Source organism: Bos taurus, chromosome 9 (genome assembly GCF_002263795.3).
Source record: "Bos taurus isolate L1 Dominette 01449 registration number 42190680 breed Hereford chromosome 9, ARS-UCD2.0, whole genome shotgun sequence".
NCBI classification, from domain to species: Eukaryota; Metazoa; Chordata; class Mammalia; order Artiodactyla; family Bovidae; genus Bos; species Bos taurus.
This window is the reverse complement of record NC_037336.1, coordinates 49316200-49342263: the sequence shown is the minus strand read 5'-3', so window position 1 is coordinate 49342263 and position 26064 is coordinate 49316200. Positions and strand designations below refer to the sequence as shown.

Below are 26064 nucleotides of genomic sequence, written 5' to 3'. Positions count from 1 at the left end.
CCTCAGTTTAGCTCACTGAATTTTATATGTACAAACAGTTTCTGAAACTCATATTTTATAAATACTCTCAGAATATAGTGAAATAAATCACTTTCCATTTTCTACATGGAAAATACTTAATACCACACAGATTTTATGCAAAGGGAACAAATCCTTTTTTGTTACAAAACTCACTAGTTTTTCTGTGTAGGAAAAAGTTGTTTTATACCAATTATCCAAAAAAAAAAGAAAAGAAAGATGAAGTTTCACTTTATAATAATTATCAGTGTATAAGAAGTAGTGCATAGACTAGGTAACATTTTATTAACATATACATCAGAAATGTCATTTATCCACTTTCCTGAATTGAACGCAATGTATAAACAATTTGTTCTGTTTCACAGTCACAGTATAGTCACCGGGTATTGTTGAGTTATTTTCTTTATAAACTGTTTGCAAGAATATGGAAATGTATTAGCATAAAGACTGACTATAAATGTATGCTATAAAGAAAGGTGCTGTCCTGTCTCACAAATTATGTTAGCCATTCTCAAGTGACAGCCTATTATCCTTTTTTTGTTCAATAGTTCACTGAATAAAATAGCTTCAATTTATGCTATCAAGAATTAATTTGCTGATATTGGAGCTCTGATAATTAGTTTGGGGATTTTTCAGTTTCACATCTTAAATATCACTGTATATTTATAACTTGTATAATTTGCAGTGTTCCATGGTAATGCCAATCATATCGAAAAAATAACATACAATTTACCATAGGGAAGAAGAAGAGTCCTATGGCAGGAGGTTTGGCGAGGCAATAATATCTTGTCCTTCCACATCAGGGAAGCCTAGCTGCTTCTCATTCCTCTGCCCCCACTTCCACATAAATCAATGCATTAAAAAGAACTATTTGCCTATCTGAACTGGTAAAGACCTAAAATCCTCATGAGGACAATCACAAAAAACAACTTCTTTTATTACATGGTTACTATAGATGAATTCTGAGTTATCTGTACATTATAAAAAAGCAAAATTTATAGTAATGTTACTCAACCAATAAGCATAAAATATTACTAGGAGAGCCTGTTTAAATTTGAAAATATAATTTTTGACTAGATTATATGCATCTTTACTGCTATACTTAATTTCATCTTGATCAAAACAACATAATATGAGCAAAATTTTTTAGGAATTTAAATATGATAATATATATAATTTGTTGAGTACTTACTAAGTATCAGGCATTGTGCTTATGACTTTACAAAAATGATAACACTTAATTCTTTACATAAAGTAATATAGCTCTAAGGTAACACTCAATTCATTTATACAACATGTTATACTTCAAATTAAAAGACTGGGTAATCTTGAATACTATATAGTAGTTTTTCTCAATTCTGATTCCATGAGAGAATTGAACCTCACAAAAAAATATCTGAACTACCATTGTCTTAATTTTTTCAAGGACAGTTAGTACCATCTAGATGCTTAGGATAAAGTTCATTTATCACATTCATTGGATGTCGTAGGACATTAAGGCCTAATTTTTGTTAGAAAGCTGCTATTGAATTTAAAACTCCTTGCTAGAGGAAGTTTTAATGCCACAGTTCACTTCTGTTCAAGTAACAATTGCTATAAGGTACAGGTATCTTTCCAATAAACAGTCTCTGAAATATGTCTGACTATATGTTAGTGAAACCAAAAAATTTTTTTCAATATTAAAAATAAAAGGAAAACAGCCCTACACTTCTCTAAGTATGCTCTTTTTTTTAGGGTGGTTGGGGAGGAGGCACATATGTAAACTGTTGAACCAATTACTTTAACTTAATAGAAATTTTTTTTTATATTTTAAATTTATTATACTCAAAAAGCTTTTGTAGAAAGATAGGATTCCATTTAAGTAGATACATTACTCTGCGCCTGAAATACATTCCAGTCAGAATATAATTCAGTGAGTTGATGACAATGCTGGCTCCAAAAGAAAGGAGGAGACCAGATTGGACAAGAATGAGCTAACAGATTGTGCAGCCCAGTTCTGTCCCTTTGAGTGTGATATATTGTTTCAAGATGCTAAAAACCCATACTTTCTCAAAGCATATCTGTTGTGCTGGTTTTCCCATTTTCACAGAATCCTCATTATCAGAACTCTGTACTCTTTTCAAAGCACGTCAGACTCAGACCATATGCCACTGAATAATGCTTATCAATTGTATAAAACACTCAATAAAAGATGCACCACACAGAAGAATAATGAAAGTTACAAACACTTTCTTTTTTAAAAAAATAATTAAATACATCACATCTGGCACAGATGTTAAATGAAGTTAAAACATTTCCTCATAATTACTATTATTCTTAAAATATACTTCTTTATGATACACCCTACAGACTAAACGGGAAAAACAAAAATAAAAGAAACACTTTAGAACATTCTTTTGATCTACTAATATGAAAAAAATTTTAAAGTAATATTAATTAAAGGTAGTATGTTTTCAAACTTTACTGATACACCTCAGAACATGTTCTCCTGTGCCCTATCTGAGACCCAAAACAACCACACCTCAAAGTAATTTACCATACTGTTAATATACAAATGTATTTATAAATGATTAAATATAAAATTATATGAGAAGTAAATATGTAAATGAAATCTAAACAATAAGATATAAATCTTTGCTATATCTGCTAAATAAACACAGTATTATTTTCAATGTTTGCTTTTAGTTTAGTCTGATTCTTAATAATAGCAGTATCAAAACTGAGCTATAGGGTGAGATATTAAAATTTTTTCTTTATTAACGTTTCCAACTTAATTCATTATGCTATTGGTCGGAAATCCCAGTATAAGCGCTTCACATGGTGGCTGCCGGCCTGTAAAGAATCTGCCTGTGATGCAGGAGACCTGGGTTCGATCCCTGGGCTGGAAAGATCCCCTGGAGAAGGGAATGGCAACCCACTCCAGTATTCTGGCCTGGAGAATTCCATGGACAGAGGAGCCTGGTGGGCTACAGTACATGGGGTTGCAAAGAGACTCAGACATGAGTCTGAGGGATTAACACTTTCACACTATTAATTTCCGAACATATATTTTATGCTCATTTCAATTTTTGGTGAGTGCAAATTTCAAAACATTCTTGGAGAGCATTTTCATAGATGTCTGCTCTTAAAATGCAAACAGGGACTTCCCTGGTGGTCCAGTGGTTAACAATCTGCCTTGCAATGTAGGGGATGTGGGTTTGATTCCTGAGATCCCACATGCTGCAGAGCAACTGAGCCTGCAGGCTGCAACGACTGAGCCTGTTTGCCACAACTAGAGAGTCCGTGCGCTGCCAACAAAAGATCCTGCGTGATACAACAAAGATCTCACATGCTGCAACTAAGGCCCGAGGTAGCCAAATAAATTAGGAAATAAATAAATATTAAAAGATAACCAAAATACAGAGAAAGTTGATAAAAGGGATATTATAGCATTATAATCTAAAGCAGCATAATTTTAAGCAAACAAATACTATATTAATATGAATTAAATCTGTGAAGGATCACAAGTAAAAGATTATGAATATATGATCAAATTTTACCACAGAGCTTTCAGCAAAAGAATATCTGTTTAAAAAAGTGCTATTCAATGTAATGACATTTACCGAACATTTAACTGTGTTCTAGGTCTGTCCTAAGCACATTAAATATACTAATACATTTAATCCTCACAAGAATCCTGTTGGGATAGGATTACTATCATCCTTTCATAGATTAAACGATGAGCTCAGAAGTGAAACACCTGACCAAGGTCACTAGCTTGCAGTGGGTAGTCAGTCCAGAACCTGGGAAGCCAGGATCCAGTCCATGCTCTCCACCACAATGCCACCCTCTAACCACCACGTGAATGAGGGATGTTTCAAGTACCTACTTGAAGTAATGACATCATCCACTTGGCTGAGGGTTAGACCTCATTGTTTTAAACAGTATGAAAAAAATAGGTGAGATTTGAAATCATGAGTAATGTCCCAGACTCACGCAGCTGGGAAACAGGTGATCTGCACATTTCTTTTATACTGTTGATTTCTTCTCCTATGCTCACAATGAAGAATACTCACAATTAATTATCTTCTTCTTTAAACTATCACCTATTATTGAAAATGGCACAGTTCTTTTTGGTTGCTTGCATTTGATATTTTAGCTACCATCCCTATCAAAAGACATACATCCCCACTTTGACTTTTCCATTTTCTCTAGACAGCATGTTGTCCATGATTCCATAACTATGCGGGGCAATAAAAAAACACAACTCTGAGATAGCCACTCTGATCTGCAGCTCACATGCTCTGCTTCCTTGCTTTGTGCTATTGGGCAAGTCACTTAATTCTTTTAAGTTTTCAGTTCCTGCATCAGTAAAACTGGGATAACAGGAGCAATCCTCCCAGAATTCATGATTAAATGGGATAAGGTAAGCCTTTAGGGAACGATTAAAATTCTTGATAAATATATCAGTTATTACTAAGCATAATAAGAGCTTTACCTCTTTAGTCAATAGGACATATATAATATCAACTAAGACAAAACAAAAAAGAAAAGTCTCATATCTTGAAGCTGCCCTTAATTACACAAACACTCCATGAGGCCCAACTCAGTTCAAATGTCCAATGCTCAGCAAATCTGCAGATAATGTCTGTTTTAATACTTAACATTCTTAGCCTAATAGTCTTCTGTATTGGACAGTCCTTAACCCACTCCAGTACTCTAGCCTGGAAAATTCCATGGACTGAGGAGCCTGATAGGCTACAGTCCATGGGGTTGCAAAAAATCGGACATGACTGAGAGACTTCACTTTAAGAGGTCTGAAGCTTGATCAAAATAGAAAGCATGTGGGATGGGACTGTTGTATCATGAACTAAATCTATTTTAATTTGATAAAACAGACCTTTTAAGTTAAAAATATGGTTACCTTCATTACAGTCAACTTAATTTCTGATTTTCAAAAATCTCAACATCCATCTTCAAAGCCTGGTGCTAAATTCTTACCTATAGGAAGAGGTCAGTATGTATATGTTGAATGAAAAAGCAAATGAATGAAAGAAAGCTATAGTAAAATGTCGGAAGAAACTCCACCAAACCTGAACTTGTGATGATTTTGTATAAACCTAGAGTTCATCTATGAAGGCTTTACTTGTACTGTAGTGGGGTGAGTTATGTTTAGCTTAAAAAGAGAAAAATTTTCAAGCATCAAAAAATTTCTTCAGTATGAAGCATGTGGTGTGCATGCATGCTCAAGTTGCTCAGTTGTGTTCGACTCTTTTGCAACCCCATGAACTGTAGCCTTCCATGGAATTCCTCTGTTCATGGAATTTTCCAGGCGAGAATGCTGGAGTGGGTTGCCTTTTTCTCCTCCAAGGGATCTTCCCACCCAGGGATCCAACCAGCATCTCCTGCATTGCTAAGAGGATTCTTTACCACGTAGCTGCCTGGGAACCCCCATTAAGCAAGTGGAAACAACATCAGTTCTACTTTTCATGAATGTGCTCCTAGTGTGCACCTATGCAGTTTTTCATGAATTCACTTTGAAGCATTGTATAAAATTATAATTAGCACATTTCCTTAATAACGCTCAATGTCATCTACCTAAGTCATATAGCCAATTGATTTGAATTAACAAATTAACAGTATTGTTTAACAATACTATGTTCCAAGGAATTTTTATCTTCCATACTTTGATTTTCATGTTCCACATCTAGATACCTTTCATACAGTCAGAAAGCTATTCCCTCTCCTGCTTCAGATTATTTCCCCGAATCCACCTTCTGGTGGCACCGTAGACCTTAGAGTAAACTCAAACACTGTGGTGCAGGACCTTTAGGGCAAAAAATATTGTAGAATTGTGTTTAATTCATTCCTACTTGTAACGATGTAAGGACAAAAAAAAAAAAAAAAGGTAGTTCTCTTTGATGTGCTTTTCTTTTAGCTACCTGGACCTTATTTAACACTGGGGAGGAAGAAAGGGTTAGCTATGCTGCTAACCCGATAGATAAGTAGAGGAGATGAGGAGGAGAATGTAAGACAGACTGAAGAATAAAGTCTAATCTTCAGCCAGGGTTCTGTTTTCCCATTCCAGATATGCATCTCATCCAAAGTGTGAGTGATGAAATAAGCGCAGTATTCTGAGCTTTCAATCAGGAAACCCACTCAGAAGAAAGGGTGTTCCCTCTGCTCTTTTATCTTGCAGAGCAGGCTGGCAACTATCCAGATCTCAGCACCATTCACCCTGCACACTGAACTAGCAGAATATTTGGCAGAATCCAACAGACTGTACTTGTTAGGTACTAAATTATAACATTAATTAAATTACATGGAAAAGCTTCTAGAAGGAGCTGTATATGCTATTTGCTTCCATTTCCTTCCCCGCCCACCCATTTACTCAGCTCATTCCAAACTGGCTTATGTTCACAACATGTCACTGACCGTACTTGCCAAGTTCGTTTAGGACGTCCAAGTGCTAAATCCCATGAGTGTTTCTCTGTTCTTATCTCACTCAACTCCCATTAATATCTGATGGAGTCAAGCACTCCTTCCTTCATGAACCCCTCTTGCCTACAGAGTTCAGGATGCTATCTTTCCACACTGGCACCACTATCTCTGGGTCCTTTGCCAGCTCCTCATTTTCTCCTAAGCTCACAATGACAGTCCCTCAGGCCTGCCTTCTAAGCTCCACACTCTCTGAGGGTCTCAGTTGCTTACTTGGGTTCAAAGGCTGCTTCTTCACAGATGCTCCAAAGTTCATGTGTTCATCTCACTCACTCTGTGAGTTTTACAGACTTAACTATATTTAACTCCTTGAAAGTCTTGCTGTGCTGAGTTTAGTTGTGTCCAACTCTGAGCAACCCCATGGACTGCAGCCTGCCAGGCTCCTCTGTCCATGGGGATTCTCCAGGCAAGAATACTGGAGTAGACTGCCATGCCCTCCTCCAGGGTTGAAAGTCTTAGAGATATAATTTAATATGTCAAAAACATAACTTTTCCCCCTTTTCTTTCCATTTGTTTTTAAAGCTCAAATCTGTTTTCTGTCTTCCTCTTTCCATCCTAAATCTGTCTCTGCCTTCCTCTCTATCCTACAGGCTCAGCTCTCCCCATTTCAATACAAGACACTATTACTTACTCAGACGTTTAGAGTTAATAACTGGGGCACAATTCTTGATTCTCTTCATTTTTTCAATCACCATTTCTTATTTATTAGACAGTCCTACTGAATCTAATCCCAAACACATCTTTTAATTCCTATTGTTACCACTCTTAGGTGGCCTCGAGGTCACCACCATCATTAATTCCCTGCATACTTCCACTTCAAACTATTCTCCACCAAGCAGCAAAATGAAGTGAAAGTGAAAGTCACTCAGTTGTGTCTGACTCTTTATGACCCCATGGACTATACATTCCATGGAATTCTCCAGGCCAAAATACTAGAGTGGGTAGCCGTTCCCTTCTCCAGGGGATCTTCCCAACTCAGGGATCGAACCCAGGTCTCCCACATTACAGGCAGGTTCTTTACCAGCTGAGCCACCAAGGAAGCCCAAGAGTCCTGGAGTGGTAGCCTATCCCTTTTCCAGTGGATCTTCAAGACCCAGGATTTGAATTGGGGTCTCCTGCATTGCAGGAGGATTCTTTACTAGCATACTTCCACTTCAAACTATTTTCCACTAGGCAGCAAAAGTGATTTTAAAACGTTTAGCTTAAAAGCCTTCAAAGCCCGGGGACACCCCCTTCTTAGATTCAGCTTAGTCTGCTTCCTCACTTCCTTCAGTTATTTGTTCAAAAGTACCTTCATCAGGGAGGGCTCCTCAACTTGCATTACTGTACAACATTTCACTACTATCCCTGGCACCCCCTATACTCTTTACTTTAATTATTTTTTCTCCCCACATCAATGATCACAATCTGATATACTTGTTTATTAGCCATCATTCCCACCAGAGTGTTAATCCCACAGGGCAGGAACTTTACCCGCCTGACATAAGAAGGAGCTCAATAAGTGTTGATTTAATACATGAATACATGAATGTCTTCTCATAGTACTGAGAATAAAAATCCAAACTCCTTAACCATGGGTCAGTGGCCTTGCATGAGCTGGGTCTGGCTTGTCTCTCAAACATAACTTGTACCACCCTCCTCCTAGCTTATTCTACTCCAGCTGAACCTGAACTTCTCTCAGTTCCTTTAACATGCTGTTCCTTCACCTGCAAGGCTGTTATCATCTCTCTTGGTGTAGCCAGCTTGTTCTCATGCTTCGGTGCTCAGCTTAAATGCCATCTCCTTAGAGAACGCTTCTTTGACCATTCTACTTAATGAAGAACCTCCCATTCCTCTATTGTATTTCATTTCTTATTGCCTTCTTCTATAGCAATTTTGATAACTGATATCAACTATTTATTTAATCATGTATATATTTTTAAACTCCTATTTTCTTCACTTAAGCTTTTTGAGATTTGGGATCAATAAGGCTAACACATGTGCCTATTAAGTTGTAGACATTCAATAAATAGATGTTAAATAAATGAACACTTCACTGATTCTGTTAAGAGCTACCTATTGATTTAAGTGAGAGGATTATTTAATGGATATTTTTGAGAGGGGAGAGAAAGAATTCCTAATTATGTAATGTCAGGTAAACTTGCAACTGAAGCTGCTGATCATGAATTGGATGTCATCTGCTATATAAGCACTCATCATTAGGAGAAATAAAAGGACCCAATGGAAAAATATTACAAAAATGTGATCCATGAACCGTCCATGTGTGCCTATTCCTGCCATACCATCTCTACTTCAGTCCACCCACGTAGGCCCCATGGGGTAATTTTTATGTGAAACTGACTAAGGGAAGAAAGATTTCAAATGGCTTTGAACAAGATGGTAGCACTATAAGAAGTACATTGCCGTGGTATTATGGTCACTTGATGCATGACTCTAAAGAAAGAAGTAAAAGTTGACTGTAATGTATTTCCCTGTCACTTTACTGTAAAATAGAGATGGAGCGAACTGATCATCCACTCTTTATTCTGTAGTTACTGATTAGCCAAACGGCCAGGAGCTTGGCAAGAGTGCTACCAGAGAACAAGTGGCAAGAAAGCAGAAGTTTTATGTGGATGAACTTTTAAAATGGTCCGAGAATAAACAGCTCCCTATATCCCATGAAGATGTTTACCAAAAAGTTAACAGCAGTGTGGAAAACGCTGTTAACAGTCTAGTGGGCATCTGAGGGCACCCAACAGCCTCTCTCCCAGGCCCTAGGTCTTGTGCAATGGTTCATGTACTAAGTGGCTCCATCCCGGGAGAGATGAACTCTGCCTGAGCTAAACACAGGCTTCCATCTCCTCGGGCAGACAGACCCACTGCTGCTGCTGCTCAGCACCTAATATGCGAGCGACGCATAAAAGCCTGGGCCCGTTGTAAGTATTTTCCCCATGGGAACAGACAGCTACTTGAAATTATACTGGACCCTTTTGAGCACAGAGGGGACATCTACTTGAGACAATGTCTAGAATGGACACTATAGATTTTGATTCTCCTATGCTGCCCATCATGTCCTGTCAGTGCCTTGAATGGCAGGATAACTGAAGAAGGCTTCAGTTAGGATAACTGAATGAGTTATACATCATCATGATCTCCTGTACGATAATGCTTCTTACTGAGGAACTCACGTGATAGAGAAAGATTAAGACAAAGGCTGCCAGGAGATCCCCTGTTCTTACTATGTCTCTCATTACCCAGAAAGAGCTGCCTTTATAGATCAATGACTCAGAGAGAATGTGTATGAATGCATTTGGGCAGCAGAAGGGCTGTGCTGAACCTTCACTGTTTATAGGCAGCCTGTGCCTGAACATCTCTCAATACAAGGCCAAAGAAGAAAAGATATTCCTTACCCCTGCTGCATGCTAGATACTGAAGCTTAAGGCACTTAGATGTTTCTGTCTTGGACCTGAAGCTCGAGTTCAACTCAGTTCAGTTGCTCAGTGGTGTCCAACTCTTTGTGACCCCGGGGACTGCAGCACACCAGGCTTCTCTGTCCATCACCAACTCCCAGAGCTTGTTCAAACTAATGTCCATTGAGTTGGTGATACCATCCAACCATCTCATCGTCTGTCGTCCCCTTCTCCTCCTGCCTTCAATCATTCCCACCATCAGGGTCTTTTCAAATGAGTCAGTTCTTTGCACCAGGTGGCCAAAGTATTGCAGTTTCAGCTTCAGCTTCAGTCTTTCCAATGAATATTCAGGACTGATTTCCTTTAGGATGGACTGGCTTGATCTCCTTGCAGTCCCAGGGACTCTCAAGAGTCTTCTCCAACACCACAGTTTGAAAGCATCAATTCTTTGGCACTCAGCTTTCTCTATGGTCTAATTCTCTTATCCATATATGACTATTGGAAAAACCATGGCTTTGACTAGATGGACCTTTGTTGGTAAAGTAATGTCTCTGCTTTTTAATATGCTGTCTAGGTTAGTCATAGCTTTTCTTCCAAGGAGCAAGTGTCTTTCAGTTTCATGGCTGCAGTCACCATCTGCAGTGACTTTGGAGCTCAAGAAAATAGAGTCTGTCACTGTTTTCATTGTTCCCAATCTATTTGCCATGAAGTGATGGGACCGGATGCCATGATCTTCATTATTTGAATGCTGAGTTTTAAGCCAGCTTTTTCACTCTCCTCTTTTACTTTCATCAAGTGGCTCTTTAGTTCCTTTTGCTTTCTGCCATAAGGATGTTGTCATCTGCATATCTGAGATTATTGATATTTCTCCCTGCAATTTTGATTCCAACTTGTCCTTCATCCAGTCTGGCATTTCGCATGATGTATTCTGCATATAAGTTAAATAAGCAAGGGGACAATATACAGCTGTGATGTACTCCTTTCCCAATTTGAAACCAGTCTGTTGTTCCATGTCCAGTTCTAACTGTTGCTTCCTGACCTGCATACAGATTTCTCAGGAGACAGGTAAGGTGGTCTGGTATTCCCATCTCTTTAAGAATTTTTCAGTTTGTGGTGATACACACAGTCAAAGGCTTTGGCGTAGTCAATGAAACAGAAGTAAATGTTTTTCTGGAATTCTCTTGCTTTTTTGATGATCCAACAGATGTTGGCAATTTGACCTCAGGTTTCTCTGCCTTTTCTAAATCCAGCTTGAACATCTGGAAGTTCATGGTTCACATATTGTTGAAGCCTAGCTTAGAGAATTTTGAGCATTATGTTGCTAGTGTGTGAGATGACTGCAATTGTGTGGTGGTATTCTTTGGCATTGCCCTTCTTTGGAGCTGGAATGAAAACTGACCTTTTCCAGTCCTCTGGTCTTGCTGAGTTTTTAAATTTGCTGGCATTCTGTGTGCAGTGCTTTAATAGCATCATCTTTTAGGATTTGAAATACCTCAGCTGGAATTTCATCACCTTCACTAGTTTTGTTCATAGTGATGATTCCTAAGGCCCACTTGTTTTTGCACTCCAGGATGTCTGGTGCTAGGTGAGTGATTACACCATCGTGGTTATCTGGGTCATGAAGATCTTTTTTGTATAGTTCTTCTGTGTATTCTCGCTACCTCTTCTTAATAGCTTCTGGTTCTGTTAGGTCCACACCGTTTCTGTCCTTTATTGTACCCATCTTTGCATGACAGATGATGCTATGAACATGCTGCACTCAATATGCCAGCAAATTTGGAAAACTCAGTAGTGGTCACAGGACTGGAAAAGGTCAGTTTTCATTCCAATCTCAAAGAAAGGCAATGCCAAAGAATGCTCAAACTACTGCACAATTGCATTCATCTCACATGCTAGTAAAGTAATGCTCAACATTCTCCAAGCCAGGCTTCAGCAATAAGGTGAACCATGAACTTCCAGATGTTCAAGCTGGTTTTAGAAAAGGCAGAGGAACCAGAGATCAAATTGCCAACATTTGCTGGATCATGGAAAAAGCAAGAGAATTCCAGAAAAACATCTATTTCTGCTTTATTGACTATGCCAAAGCCTTTGACTGTGTGGATCACAATCAACTGTGGAAAATTCTGAAAGAGATGGGAACACCAGACCACCTGACCTGCCTCTTGAGAAACCTATATGCAGTTCAGGAAGCAACAGTTAGAACTGGACATGGGACAACAGACTGGTTCCAAATAGGAAAAGGAGTATGTCAAGGCTGTATATTGTCACCCTGCTTATTTAACTTATATGCAGAGTACATCATGAGAAATGCTGGACTGGAAGAAGCACAAGCTGGAATCAAGATTGCCGGGAGAAATATCAATAACCTCAGATATGCAGATGACACCACCCTTATGGCAGTGGTCATGTATGGATGTGAGAGTTGGACTATAAAGAAAGCTGAGCGCCGAAGAATTGATGCTTTTGAACTGTGGTGTTGGAAAGGACTCTTGAGAGTTCCTTGAACTGCAAGGAGATCCAACCAGTCCATCCTAAAGGAGATCAGTTCTGGGTGTTCACTGGAAGGATTGATGTTGAAGCTGAAACTCCAATAATTTGGCCACCTCATGTGAAGAGTTGACTTATTGGAAAAGACTATGATGCTGGGAGGGACTAGGGGCAGGAGGAGAAGGGGACGACAGAGGATGAGATGGCTGGATGGCATCACCGATTCGATGGACGTGAGTCTGAGTGAACTCCGGGAGCTGGTGATGGACAGGGAGGCCTAGAGTGCTGTACTGCATGAGGTCGCAAAGAGACAGACATGACTGAGCAACTGAACTGAACTTGCATGACACAGTCCCTTGGTATCTCTAATTTTCTCTAGTGTTTCTCATTCTATTGTTCTCTATTTCTTTGCACTGATCACTAAAGAAAGCTTTCTCATCTCTCCTTGCTATTCTTAGAACTCTGCATTCAGATGGATATATCTTTCCTTTTCTCCTTTGTCTTTCTCTTCTTTTCTCAGCTATTTGTAAGTCCTCCTCCAAGAACTATTTTGCCTTTTTGTATTTCTTTTTCTTGGGGATGGTTTTGATCACGGCCTTCTGTACAATGTTATGAACCTCTCTCTGTAGTTCTTCAGGCACTTTATCAGATCTAATCCCTTGAATCTATTTGTCACTTCTGCTGTACAATCATAAGGGATTTGATTTAGGTCATACCTGAATGGTCTAGAGGTTTTCCCTACTTTCTTCAATTTAAACGTGAATTTTGCAATAAGCTTGAGAGAGTGATGCAAGACCCAACCATTTGGGGTTAATGGTGGGAGTGGTGGCTGTCCAACTGAGAAATCCAAGACGCATAGCAGCACATGCCTACAAACCTTTGGAATCACTGCAGGAGCCTTCATAATGGTAAATATGAAAGAACATTACTATTATTAGAGTTTTCTCATTCTGCAGTATGATTTCACATCAGTGATACTTTCTAATATTTTACTTTGATGCTTTACTGGGTTAAGAATCTAGATAGATAATTTCTTTTGTCTTTGCTGATAATCAAAATAGAACACATATATTCTTCCTTGGTCACATTCTGTTTCTCCATCCTCTTCAGATTTGCCGTAGCTTTCTTTCCTCCCTCCCCTGAATCCCTCCCTTCCCACCTCCACATCTAGGGACACTTCCTGACTTCACACCATTCAACTGAAGAATTATTTTGATGCTACTATCTTCCACAAGGTCTCCCTACTCTATAGCTGCTGGGATAACTGCTCCCATGCTTACCCTGCCTCCTTTGAATGCTCAAGTTTCCTACCCAGAGTACTCATGACCTACCACAGAACACCAACCTGACACTGTCCAAGAAGCAGCAACAGGAATAGTTACTAAATGTCTAGGCCAGGATATCATGGAGAGTAACTCTTACAAAAATTGAAGCCTTGAAAAATCCTAATTCATTTAGAGGATTCAACAGTGAAAACTTACTTTATAGTAGGTTTCAGTATAATTAGATGAATTCACATAATAATCAGTTGTAAACCCTCAGAGAATTTGACTTTAAAGGTGATGGCTTTTAGTGGCAGGAATAAAAACAAAGCTTGGTTGTCTTATTCTTGAGATGTGCTTAGTGAAACAAAATGTCCAGAAATGACATAATTTCCAACTGGCCTATTTTAGCAATGAAATATATGAAACAGCAAAAACCATGTAGGTAATTTCTGTATGTTCTAATAAGCCTTGGTGATAGATTTTTTGCTTAAAAAAAAAAAAATACAAAACAGAGAAGTAGTTTCATACAATGGTGAGCAGTCCAGAGTTTCTAAGGCCTCACACCTTTAAATGAAAAATAAAGAATAGTAGAGTTGAACTACAGCTGGGGAGAGCACATGAGGTTCACATTTGAGGTTCATGTGAGTCACATATGTGCTAAAGGCACAGTTCTTATATAAATATGCTTTGAGCACACATCCCCAAATGTAAATAGCTACCTTGTACCCTGACTTCAAAGCAAAGTCTCCATTAGGAACACTGCTAGGAATAAGAAACAAGAGGAAAAAAACAAAACCAGAAAGAAAATAAGGTTAGATAGATGCTGTATATAAACTAAACTGTATACAGGTATATATTTCATACATCTATTTTTCAGCATTTCCTTTAAGTCAAGATAATGTTTAAATACAACAGGGTCATTTATTTGGGCATAATAAGTAAATAACACAGGATAAGGAACTTTTGACAAAATTATTTTGATTTTAAATTATCTTGAATTATATACCATGTATATACCTACAAATCACATTAAAGGAGTAATGACGAAACTTGAAAGATAAATGATGGCTTTCACCCTACTTCATGGGTTATGTGATAGCTTTTACATGAAGTTAATTTTGGGTTCTGCTACTTATTAGTGATTAATAAGGTCATCTGTGGTCCTACATAAAAACATCTTGAAATATTAACTGTTGCTAGTTAACTAATGTTAACATATGACTGTAATATACACAGGACCATCCAACCCTAAATGAGTTGTGAGACATGGAAGGGGAGGAATATGTGACTGTTGAGACTGGCACTCGTAGGCTAGGAGCACTGTGATTACTGTCCTTCAGGCCACATGAGATGTGCAGGGAGAAGGAAGACAATGCAACAGTTTTATCACTGATTTCAGCTACTTTTTTCCAATTGTAACTCCAGCTAGGAACATATTTTAAAAAACCAGAAAAGTGTAAGGAAGAAAAAATCACTATCAATCTATGGCAGGAGATAGGAGAATACCTACATTTAGAAGTACTGGAAGGAATCACAAAGAATCATATTAACAGACTGTTTCACATAAAATGCAAAAACTGCCATTTGAAAAAACTAAAAGACACTCAGTGAACTACCAAAATTTACTAATAAAGCAGATGGAAGGTTAATACATGTATATATAACTAATACATACATATGGAAAAAAGTAACATACTTCATGAGTGACATGCCTCATACCAGGCATACCTCATTTTATTGTGCTTTGCAAATAATGTGGCTTTATTTTTTCTTTACAAACGGAAGGTCTGTGGCAATTTCATGTTGAACAAGTCTATCAACACCATTTTTCCAACAACATTTGCTCACTTCATGTCTCTGTGTTATATTTTGGCAATTCCCTCAGTATTTCAAACTTTTTCATCATTATTTTATTTGTTATGATGATCTGTGATCAGTGATCTTTGATATTACAATTATGACTTATGGAAGGCTCAGATGATGATGGTGAGTGTTTTTTTTAGCAATACAGTCTTTTTATAATAGATTAAGTTATGTACTTTTTTAAAGATATAATACTATTGCACACTTAGATGACTATAGTATAGTGTAAATGTAACTTTTATTAAGCACTAGGAAAACAAAAATTTTGTGTGATTAGCTTTACTGCAATGTTTGTTTTATTGCAGTAGCTGGAACCCAATCCACAATATCTCTAAGGTATGCCTGTATAAAGTTTTAGGGGTGTATGCATGGGTATATGGTATTTCTATTTGGTAAGGTTCCCACACAAATATATTTTTAAAATGCTGTACTGCAACAGATAAAATCCCAAAGGAATGAAGGGACAAAAGAGAATAAAATTAAATATATGGAAAAAAATGTTCAACTACAAAAAAATTAAGGCACACATTAAAACACTAAAACAAGAAACATTTTATCTATAACAATAAATTACAACAAGTGAGCATATACTGAGACTGTTACTCTCATACACTGCTGACAATTCATACATCAATAGGGATAATCAAAATTGGTACAGCCCTTTTAGAAAGTAATTATCAGTGTGTATGAAAAATTATAAAAAATGGCTACATTATTTGAACCATTAATTTAAAATTTATAAGTCTGTACTCAGGAAATAACTCTAAATAAAGAAAAACCCATAATAATAAAGATGAATGATTATTTAATTATAGGAGAAAAGTACAATGGAATAGTCATATAATAGAATTATGCAGATATGAAAACATTTTAATGATGCTTGTTACTTAAAGGACAATAATAGGCTTTACTTTATCAGTGTTTTCTAAATTTTTGAAGATGGTCATGTTATATAGTTTATACAAAGTTAATTTTGCAAAATTGATTATGAATTTCAAGAGCAGTGAACATTCAAATATTATGAAAAAACTTAGCCAAATATTAAAATATACATAGGTGATGAAGTTAAAGGGAGAAATACAGTAATAAATGGGAAGCCTGGGTGACTCAATGGTAAAGAATATGCCTGCAAGGCAGGAGGCATGGGTTTGATCCCTGGATCAGGAATCTCTCCTGGAGAAGGAAATGGCAACCCACTCCAGTATTCTTGCCTGGGAAATCCCATGGACAGAGGAGTCTGGTGGGCTACAGTCCACGGGGTTGCAAAGAGTTGGACATGACTTAAAAACAACAGCAATGGTAATAAATAGATTAAAACTAAACATAATTATATATGTAATTCCCATTATGCTATAATACACACTAATTTGACAGGTATAAGAAATAGAATTAAAATATGTTGCTTACCTCTCTTTCATCCATATTCAACCACTGCTTTGGATCTTCTTCAGTAGCTAGAAAGGCTATCAATTCCAAAGCAGTAAGGCGAGTTTGACGTCTTGATGAGACAAATATCAAAACAGGTTTGGCTGGAGAATGGCTTCTAATTGCTGTTGAAAAATTGTAGAAAATAAAATAGTAAGCCACTTAAACCAGAATCTGAATTTCATTAGGATATCAAACAAATGCATGAAAACTAAGGATGTAAATGATTTAATCGAATTCTTAATTTGGTCATGAAATTTTGACATTATACTGGAGAAATGATAGGAAAGGAAAGGTAGCTGTCTCTACTTAGCGGAATTTTTTGCCCAAGACAGGGAAAAGTGAACTATCTTGACTCCTGGTTCAGTTCTGACCTGCCAAGGAAGGAGACTGAAAAGCTGAGACTCTTCCATAAACAACTGTATATGGACACAACTGTACAGGGATACTAGATCTCAGGTTGGGTTTTCTATTTTTGAGTTGTGTTTCTGCTTGCCTAAGCAATGATACTACAGAGTTAGTTGGTCCTGGGGTCTGGAGAGAGAATCAAGACCTGAGGCAGGGGTGGGGTTGAAGGAAAGCCACAAAAAATTCCTTTTATTTTTGTCCTGTCACCAGTAGATAGAAAAATTAAGTGAGTTTGTATCAATAAATTAGCCAGATATGTCATAAAAATGTTTTCCCCAAAACATAAGCATAAGGTTTAAAGTGGGAAGATAAGAGAATGCAGAAGAGAGCTGAAGAAAATACCATGCTTGAATCCATGTCTGAGTGACAGCACACGGGGAGTAGGCACACAAGATAAGTAGTTTGAAAACTGGGTAGTAAGACCGAAAAAATATTACTTAAATAGCCACACAAATCATTTGACTTAACTGGGATTGAAGTTTCTTTGCTATGCATAGGTTCCAAAATACTGATAAGATGGCACAAGGAGAATTTACACTTATGTGTACATAGGTCTCTTAAAACAGTCAGAGATATGAGAAATTTTTATACTAAAAAGTACAACTTCCTTGTAATTTCTTGTTTGAAATGTGAGCTGCAGAATTTCTTTTTTATGGGGTAAAAGAACAAAGTTCATAAATGGAAATGTTGACATGACCTTGGCTATATTTATACCTAAGAGTGAGAAATAAAGCTACCACAAAATCATAAATGTAAACTCAAAGAAATATAGTGATCCACTACAGGTATAATAAAGAGTTTACAAGGATAGCTGCTGTACTTATGCAATATTTAGAGAAGTGTAGGCATAGTTAATTTACTGTTGATTTACATAATATAAATTGCTTCATTTCAATCACTGGTTTGGAATCAGTCATTCCTTAAATGGAACCAATCCATCAAACATACTATGAAAAATTAACACATTCACAGTTGATCAGAATTTATAGAATGCAAATGGTAATACTTTGATAAATCATATTAGAGATACATTTAAAATACACATATTAGCACAATATTGGTATCATTGGTGCACATAATCATGAATGAATGAATGTGCCTCTTTTTTAAACCTCAAACATTTAATGGATTTTTGCTGCTGCAAGAACAGGTGTGGCTGAACAGCTCATGGCAGATTTATTGTTCATTAGTGATTTTGTACAATGCTTCTTTGGAGGTGTAAATAATCTGAACTGCCAAGATTGGTCTCCAGTTCACAATCAATACTTTGCTTCTGTCATAAGGCTAATTACAGCAGCTAAAAAGTCACCTCACAACTGTCACCTCACAATCAACAGCAGTTCACATTAGAGAATTTATTTTGGAGGTTATTTTTAATTGATATAATAAATATTCCTTATGCAGCCTAAACATGAAAACATGTTTCAATAAAATAGGAGTGTTATTCTTAAATCTTTCCTGCCTGCCTAATTTGTTGGAAAGGGAAAAACAAAAAATAAAACATAAATACATACATAGCCAAAAACAGTACTTAAAATTTTCAGATGATTTCTGATAAAAATTAATATTATGAGTCTAAAATAAATATTCTACTTGTCATTTACTCAAGTTACTATCATAATACCTTAATAAATTAATTTTAAGAATAATTTGATTTTTTTAGAGTACATACATTTATTCTACTATGAAGACACTTTAACTTATGAAATCAAACTTTCAATAGTCAGTTCAATATATATTAATATTCCTCAACAGTTAAGGTAAATAGTTCTAGATATTTGTAGAAGTTGGAGCAGCACCACCCTTTCAAAGAAGCCCACGATATTTAGAAAGCATTTAAAGGCCACCATACAAAACGGTTGTTATTCATCCCAGGAAATCTGAAGCTTACCCTGAAATGTAGGCTTATTCATACTAGCCATACGAGGACAGTAATGTTGACCTGGGAAACCCTGAATGTGAACTTCCAGTGGAACTGGGCGTACTGATGGTCGGAAGTTGAACAAGCCCATCTAGAGTAAAAAGGAGAGAGAAACCATTTCCAGTTTTTATACTTTATAATATTCTACTGCCTCCTTAATAAGGCCCTAACCCATACCATGAAATGTCTGGTTTACCAATCTTTCACATACCTGACGAATATTGAGCCAGTCAGCAAGGTCTCTGGCATTAGCTAATGCAGTGGATAGTCCAACTATCCTAACAGGCTTTTCTGTGTGGGATGAGATGAAATTCGTTCGAGATACAATGACTTCTAGAACAGGGCCTCTTTCTTCCCCTAAGAAAGAGGAATAATGGATGTTAATCATTTAACAAGTCCTGATGCTAGCTGCTGCAGGTATGACGAGTCCAAGTTTGTAAACTGGATTCAGATGCAGTGGTACCCACCGAGCAGATGGATCTCATCTATGATGAGAATAGTGACTTGCTTTACATAGTTCCTATTTTGCCAGCTTCGGCTGACTCCATCCCACTTCTCTGGTGTGGTCACAATAAGGTCAGCCTTGGCAATGGATTTCATATCAGGAGTTACATCTCCTGTCAGTTCAATAACTCTGCAGGAGAATAAAAATTATCCCTTTAAATTTTCAGGTAACACATGAGCTTAGAAAAAATATGGCCTTCAAAATAAAATTTTACTATGCTTAAAACTACTTTATCTCCCTTTGACTTCTGAAATTTTTTGACTTGAGTCCAAAACAGATATTTCTTAATGATTCTAAGATGATTTCCTCCCATAAAATGAAGAATGTATAAAAGCAAATCACTGTAATCTAACTTCTATGCAGATATGCAAGAGTATCAAACTTTGTTTTGATTATGTTTACAAAGTCTGTACCCTTTGTGATTTTACAGAGGTGAACTCACACCTCCTCCTTATGTTGGAATAAACACCTTTCTAATGAGGGAAAGTGTTAACTTATTAAGACAAAAGGAGGCATTCATTAAGAATATGATTGTGTGTAAGTTTCATTTCTTTTCTTAGGTTGAAATTGTCTAGATATTATAGGCAAATTCAAATATATAAGGACACAAACAAGGTAAGTTGGGGCAAATATTGTCTTCCCATTCTGAGAAGATCTCAGAATTATTGTGAGAAAGAAGGAAAATTGAAGGCTAACTCCAAATTTTAGGTAACCATGAAGTCATTTTTATATCTGTTTTGACTTTCAAAAAACAGAAAAAAAAAATCAAGATTAGTTCCTCCAAGGATAGCATTCCCAAAGCTTTTTGTTCCTTTTATTCTTTTTTTACATTTTATTTATTATTTTGAATAGGTAATATATTTGTATGGTTCAAAGTATATATATATATATATATATATGTAATAAATAGTCTCTGCAAAATGGATATTCTCATCACCTGATTCTCATTCTAAAACAAACACATATTTATATTCTTCACCAAGTTTTAAAAACAAAAGGGGAATACTTAAGTTAAAAACATTTCTTTAAACAGTATCTTGGAAGATCTATTTCTCAGTATATAGAATTCATTTTTTTCATAGAGTAAGACAATATTTTCATTGTGTGAATGTGTCATAATATATTTAGTGATGCTCCAGCAGTCACTCAGGATACATGCAATCTTGCTATTAAAAAAATATTATAATAAGTAACCTTGTCAGTAGTAAAAAAACATTTTTTTAAGTCATGTTCTCCAATGATTTTCTTTTTCTTTTTTTGGTAAATTATTTACATGCAAAATGCCTTCTAAGCAGTTTTTGGAAGCTACTTTGAAGTGTGTGAAAGAAAAATAGAGACATATCTTATTTTTCTTTTGTTTTTGAATCTAAAGTTTTGAGAAAATTTTCTTGCCAAATAAAAGTTTAAGTAAACTAAGGGCTTTCATTTTTCAATCTTGAAACAAGTGAGAATATTGATAACATTTTAACTATAACACTTTTAAATAAAATGAAAATCATTTAAAAGCATTCAACAGTTTTATGCAAATCTTTTATTTCTTGATCTTTTTCAATTATTCATCACATATCTTCTGAAAAGTAAGAACTTACTTTTTACCAAGTTTTTCTTCTATTCTAACTTTCCAATCATCCATTCGTTCACGTACTAGGGCTTTTAAGGGTGCAATATATACTGCCTAAAATGGGGATACAAAAAGATCTCATAAAAACAGTGACATCATTTTCAAATAAAGGTAAACTCAATAAAATTTATCAAAATATAAGTGTAGTTAAATGTATCTTTTAATACTGAAAGACTTAAAATTTTAAATTAATGGGAAAATGTCATTAGCTTAAACTACATTTAGCCAAAGTAAGACTTGAATGTAACAAATCATGAAAATACTGACATAGATAATTTTAAATATTTTTTAAAAAGCACCATTGGTATTTTCTTTAGGTGGTTTATAATGAAATTATCATTTAAAATTTTTTAATTTTAATTGGAGGATAATTGCTGTACAATATTGTGTTGGCTTCTGCCATACAACAACATGAATGAGTCCTAAGTATACATATGTGCCCTCTCTGTTGACCCTCCTTACCACTCCCTACTGCACGTCACCCCTCTTGGTTGTCACAGAATGAAATTATCTTTTAACGTAATGTGAAAATTTTTTAAAAACTAGGAGATAATAAATTATATATGCTATAACCCTTTCATGAAAAAAGCTACTAATTTTGAAATTATACAGATAAATAATCCAGCTGTTTAAATTTTAATGTAGATTTTATGGAAGACGCCAATGCCAGTCATACATTTTAGGTGTTCTACAATTTAGAAAACAAAAATAAATTAAAAATAAAAAACCCTGGTCTTTAATAATCTAAACTTCCATACAGATTACTTACTGGAAAAAAATTCTTTCCTCTATAAAATGTTTCGAATTTAGAACAGAGCTCTACTGGTTGTGTTAAATTTGTCTCCTAATGGCTTCCCCAGTAGCTCATCTGGTAAAGAAGGCGCCTACAGTGCAGGGGACCCCGGTTTGACTCCTGGGTTGGGAAGATCCCCTGGAGAAGAGATAGGCTACCCACTCCAATATTCTTGAGCTTCTCTGGTGGCTCAGATGGTAAAGAATCCACCTGCAGTGTGGGAGACCTGGGTTTGATCCCTGGCTTGGGAAGATCCCCTGGAGAAGGGAACACTCTCTGGAGAAGGGAATGGCCACCCACTCCAGTATTCTTGCCTGGAGAATTCCATGGACAGAAGATCCAGGCAGGCTACAGCTGAGGGGGTCACAAAGAGTCGGACACAACTTAGTGACTTCTGTTTTCACTTTTTTTCACTTTCAATGGATCCATCGCCACATAGTAAACTTAAGAGTGAAAGAAAGTAAAAGTGAAGTCGCTCAGTCGTGTCCAACTCTCTGGAGACCCTGTGGACTGTAGCCTACCAGGCTTCTCTGTCCATGGGATTCTCCAGGGGATCTTCCTGACCCAGGGATCGAACCCAGGTCTCCCGCATTGCAGGCAGAAGCTTTAACCTCTGAGCCACCAGGAAAACATTAAGTTAAGCAGGGAAGAATAGCTACTAAATGAAAATCATTGAAAAAGGAAGTTAAAACATTTCTAAAATCACAAATGATGAGGAAAAGAGTGCATAATTCTAATCATAACAAATAAATTCACTTTTTTGGAAAAAAAGGTTTCTGAGAGTACTTCACATTTCAAGAAAGCTTAAAATCAACACTTATTTGACTCGACACATTATTTACATTAATAATAGCATGGCCATTTGGAGAAATGTGGAATAAAGGCTGCCTTGGTATTTCCTGAGGGTAATCAGCTGAATTTATTAACGTATATTTCCTTCACAGCCAAAGGGTTTGATTATGATTAATGATTATGAATCATTATATTTCTTATAAGTATGGCTATGAACTACATATCTTACAATGAAATTTCCTATGAATTACAGATACTTTACAATGAGGAAAGGACATGTGAGTGCCAATAAGTACATTAGAAATCTAACTAAAGGACTCCAAAGTATTAATATAAATTTCCTTGTGGCCATTTACTCATATATTGATCTGGGCCCCCGTGGAAAACTCACAAGAGAGTGGCAAATCTATTCAGTAAGTCCTGCCAGTATATTTAGAACTGGCTAATTTACAGATTATAAATTATGTTTTATAATTGAATGTAAATATGTGATTGTTTCCAACTGACCTTTGAAGTAGGGTACTTGTTGAAGACTCTGAAAATGGCTAATTCAGCTGCAACAGTCTTTCCTGATCCAGTGGGTGCTCCAAGTAGGACATTACAGTCTGTGTGATACAGCGTATGAAATATTTGTGTCTGCACAGGGTTAAAGTGGCTGAAGTTGTACAGTGCTTCATATGCTTCACAGCCCAAAGCTGTGACAGGTAAAGGCTGAAGATCCAGTAATTCTGAAAAGATTCAACAAGTACATACAAAACTGGAGAACATGCACATTATAAAATACTGTCTTTTTGAAACAAATTATAATAATCCTTAATGCTTTAGAGGGAAAAAAGGATTAACCAATTCTTATATACTAGTTACAGATCTCCCCCCCCCCTCATTACCACAATTACGATATTGACATATCATAATTTTGCTTTTCTGGCAGAGCTCCCTCTAAGACAGTGCTAATGATCTTCCAATCAGGAAAGAGATCTAAATGACAGGTATATGGATATATGCATGTTTTAGAAGAAAACTAAATTTACACCAACCTGTAGAAGAAGGAAAACCACTTGCAAACTAGTATAAAACAGTTACTAAGAACAAATAACTCTTCATTTGTTAGATAATTGACAAAACAGAGTGGTTGAGTGCACTGTTGTTCTAGACAATGCAAACTAACAACCTAAAATAAGAAGAAACTTGTGTGGGAGTTTTAAATCAGAGCATGACTGGGTAAATAAGAACTGTGCTGAGAAAACATGGAAAATCCTGGCTGATTCGAGCTCAGTGGAATGCCTGAATATATACTTGGATCCACACAGAACTAGAAATCATTGAGGTTACATCATGTATTTTTTAATACCAATTGATATGTCATGGTGGTACATTTGTTGCATTTAGAAATGTAGTCAGAAAATCATCTAAATACATAAATAAACATGCTTATCCACTCAACAAAGAAGGGATTAAATGAGAATTAAAATATAACATCAATACATGTTAAAATCAGGTACTACAACCATAGAGACCTAGTAGTGATGTTGGTAGCATATGTTAAAAACACCCACAAAAGAGAAACAGACTCAGAGACACAGAGGACAGACTTGCGGTTGCCAAGGGGAAGGAAGAGAAGAGGGATGGACTGAGAGTTTGGGGTTGGTAGGTTCAAATTATTACATTTAGTAGGGATAAACAACAAGGTCCTAATGTATACCACAGGGAACTAGTCTTAATATCCTGTGATAAACCATAATGGAAAAACTATTAAAAGTGTACATATGTATATCTAACTGGGTCACTGTGCTATACTGCAGAGACTGACACAACACTGTAAATCAACTACATTTTAATCAAAAAATAAAGCACCATTTTTAAGTTTTTTATTTTGAGATTCTAGGTATCACAAAGCTTATTTGATGAAAGAAAATCAGAAAAGTCTTCTTCAATGAATAGATCAATAGATATTACAATTTCATTGTTTTTTGAGAAATCATAATGATTATAGAGATGAAGGTACAGTAATACAGCAACAGTGAGTGTCATTCTTGTTAACTGAACTAGGCTTAGTTTAATGTATTTGGAACTCAAATTAAAAAAACAAATTTAGGCCTGCATTAGTGTCTACATTTGATTTCGAAAAGTCTCTTCTCAAACTCTATTGATAAATAAGATGGGTTTTTACTTAAATTCAGACAATTTTAAAGCATAGATACTTTTAAACATGAACTAAAACCAACAATTTTGGAAAATCAATGATTCAAGTTACTATTCCACATGTTACCTGTATGGGGAGGATGTCTCTCTGGTAGAATCAGGTGTTGAAAGTTGATAATACATACAGCCTCAGCTCCTAACCATCGATCAGACACTGCTCGGATGTAGTATTGGGAAGGCAGAGGCTCAAAAATAGGGATTGTAAATACCAGTAGTTGAGCTTCTTTACTGATGACCTAATGTGAAATAAAGTATAAAATGAATATGGTTATTCTAGTAGCCTAGAGGCCTTATTATTCTCTTGTGAAAACAATGGTATCTACAGCAATATGTACTAAAGAGAAAGAAAATATCTTGGATTTCTAAATAGCTGAGATATTCAGATACTTCAGAAACTTGTAGGTGGTCATCCTCTGAGGAGATCTGATATTACAGAAGGAAAAACATATGCTGAACTTATAATATTTACATATACATATCATTATGTATTATCAAGTTACCAATTTAACTCATTATCATAATTTTCCTAACTTCATTCATTCAAGTACTTAACTTCATGTTTACCAAATTATTCATTTAATATTAAAAAAAAATCTTTCACTACCATAAGTGGAATAACAGAACACTTGGCATAAATAAAAGATAATCATGAACACAAATGCAATGAAAATAAAATATTGCTATAAAATTCTATAGATGTCCACTCAGGCCTAAAGCTTGTTTCTCTTTGATAAAAAGAGAAATTAGGAATGAAGCATCATAGTGAATTCCATCAAACTGAGTCTTTCTGGAACTTTAAAAAAGAATGTCTTTTATATAATGTACTCAGTAGTCTTAATACTGTGCCTGTATAACACTGAAGTTATTTTTTATTCATTTAATTTTAAAAATTTTATTT

At 36.0% G+C, this 26064-nt stretch overlaps 1 protein-coding gene across 1 annotated transcript in view; it reads right to left on the bottom strand.

Moving 5' to 3' along the window:
* Positions 1–26064, bottom strand: part of ASCC3 (activating signal cointegrator 1 complex subunit 3) — a 332797-nt gene that overhangs the window by 87556 nt on the left and 219177 nt on the right. Inside the window, exons 24-30 of the mRNA NM_001206118.2 lie at positions 25234–25402; positions 23472–23692; positions 21348–21433; positions 19721–19887; positions 19465–19610; positions 19224–19344; positions 16907–17049 (exon numbers count right to left, since the gene is read on the bottom strand). Coding sequence (NP_001193047.1) covers positions 16907–17049; positions 19224–19344; positions 19465–19610; positions 19721–19887; positions 21348–21433; positions 23472–23692; positions 25234–25402 — 1053 coding nt within the window. The remainder of the gene's footprint in view (positions 1–16906; positions 17050–19223; positions 19345–19464; positions 19611–19720; positions 19888–21347; positions 21434–23471; positions 23693–25233; positions 25403–26064) is intronic.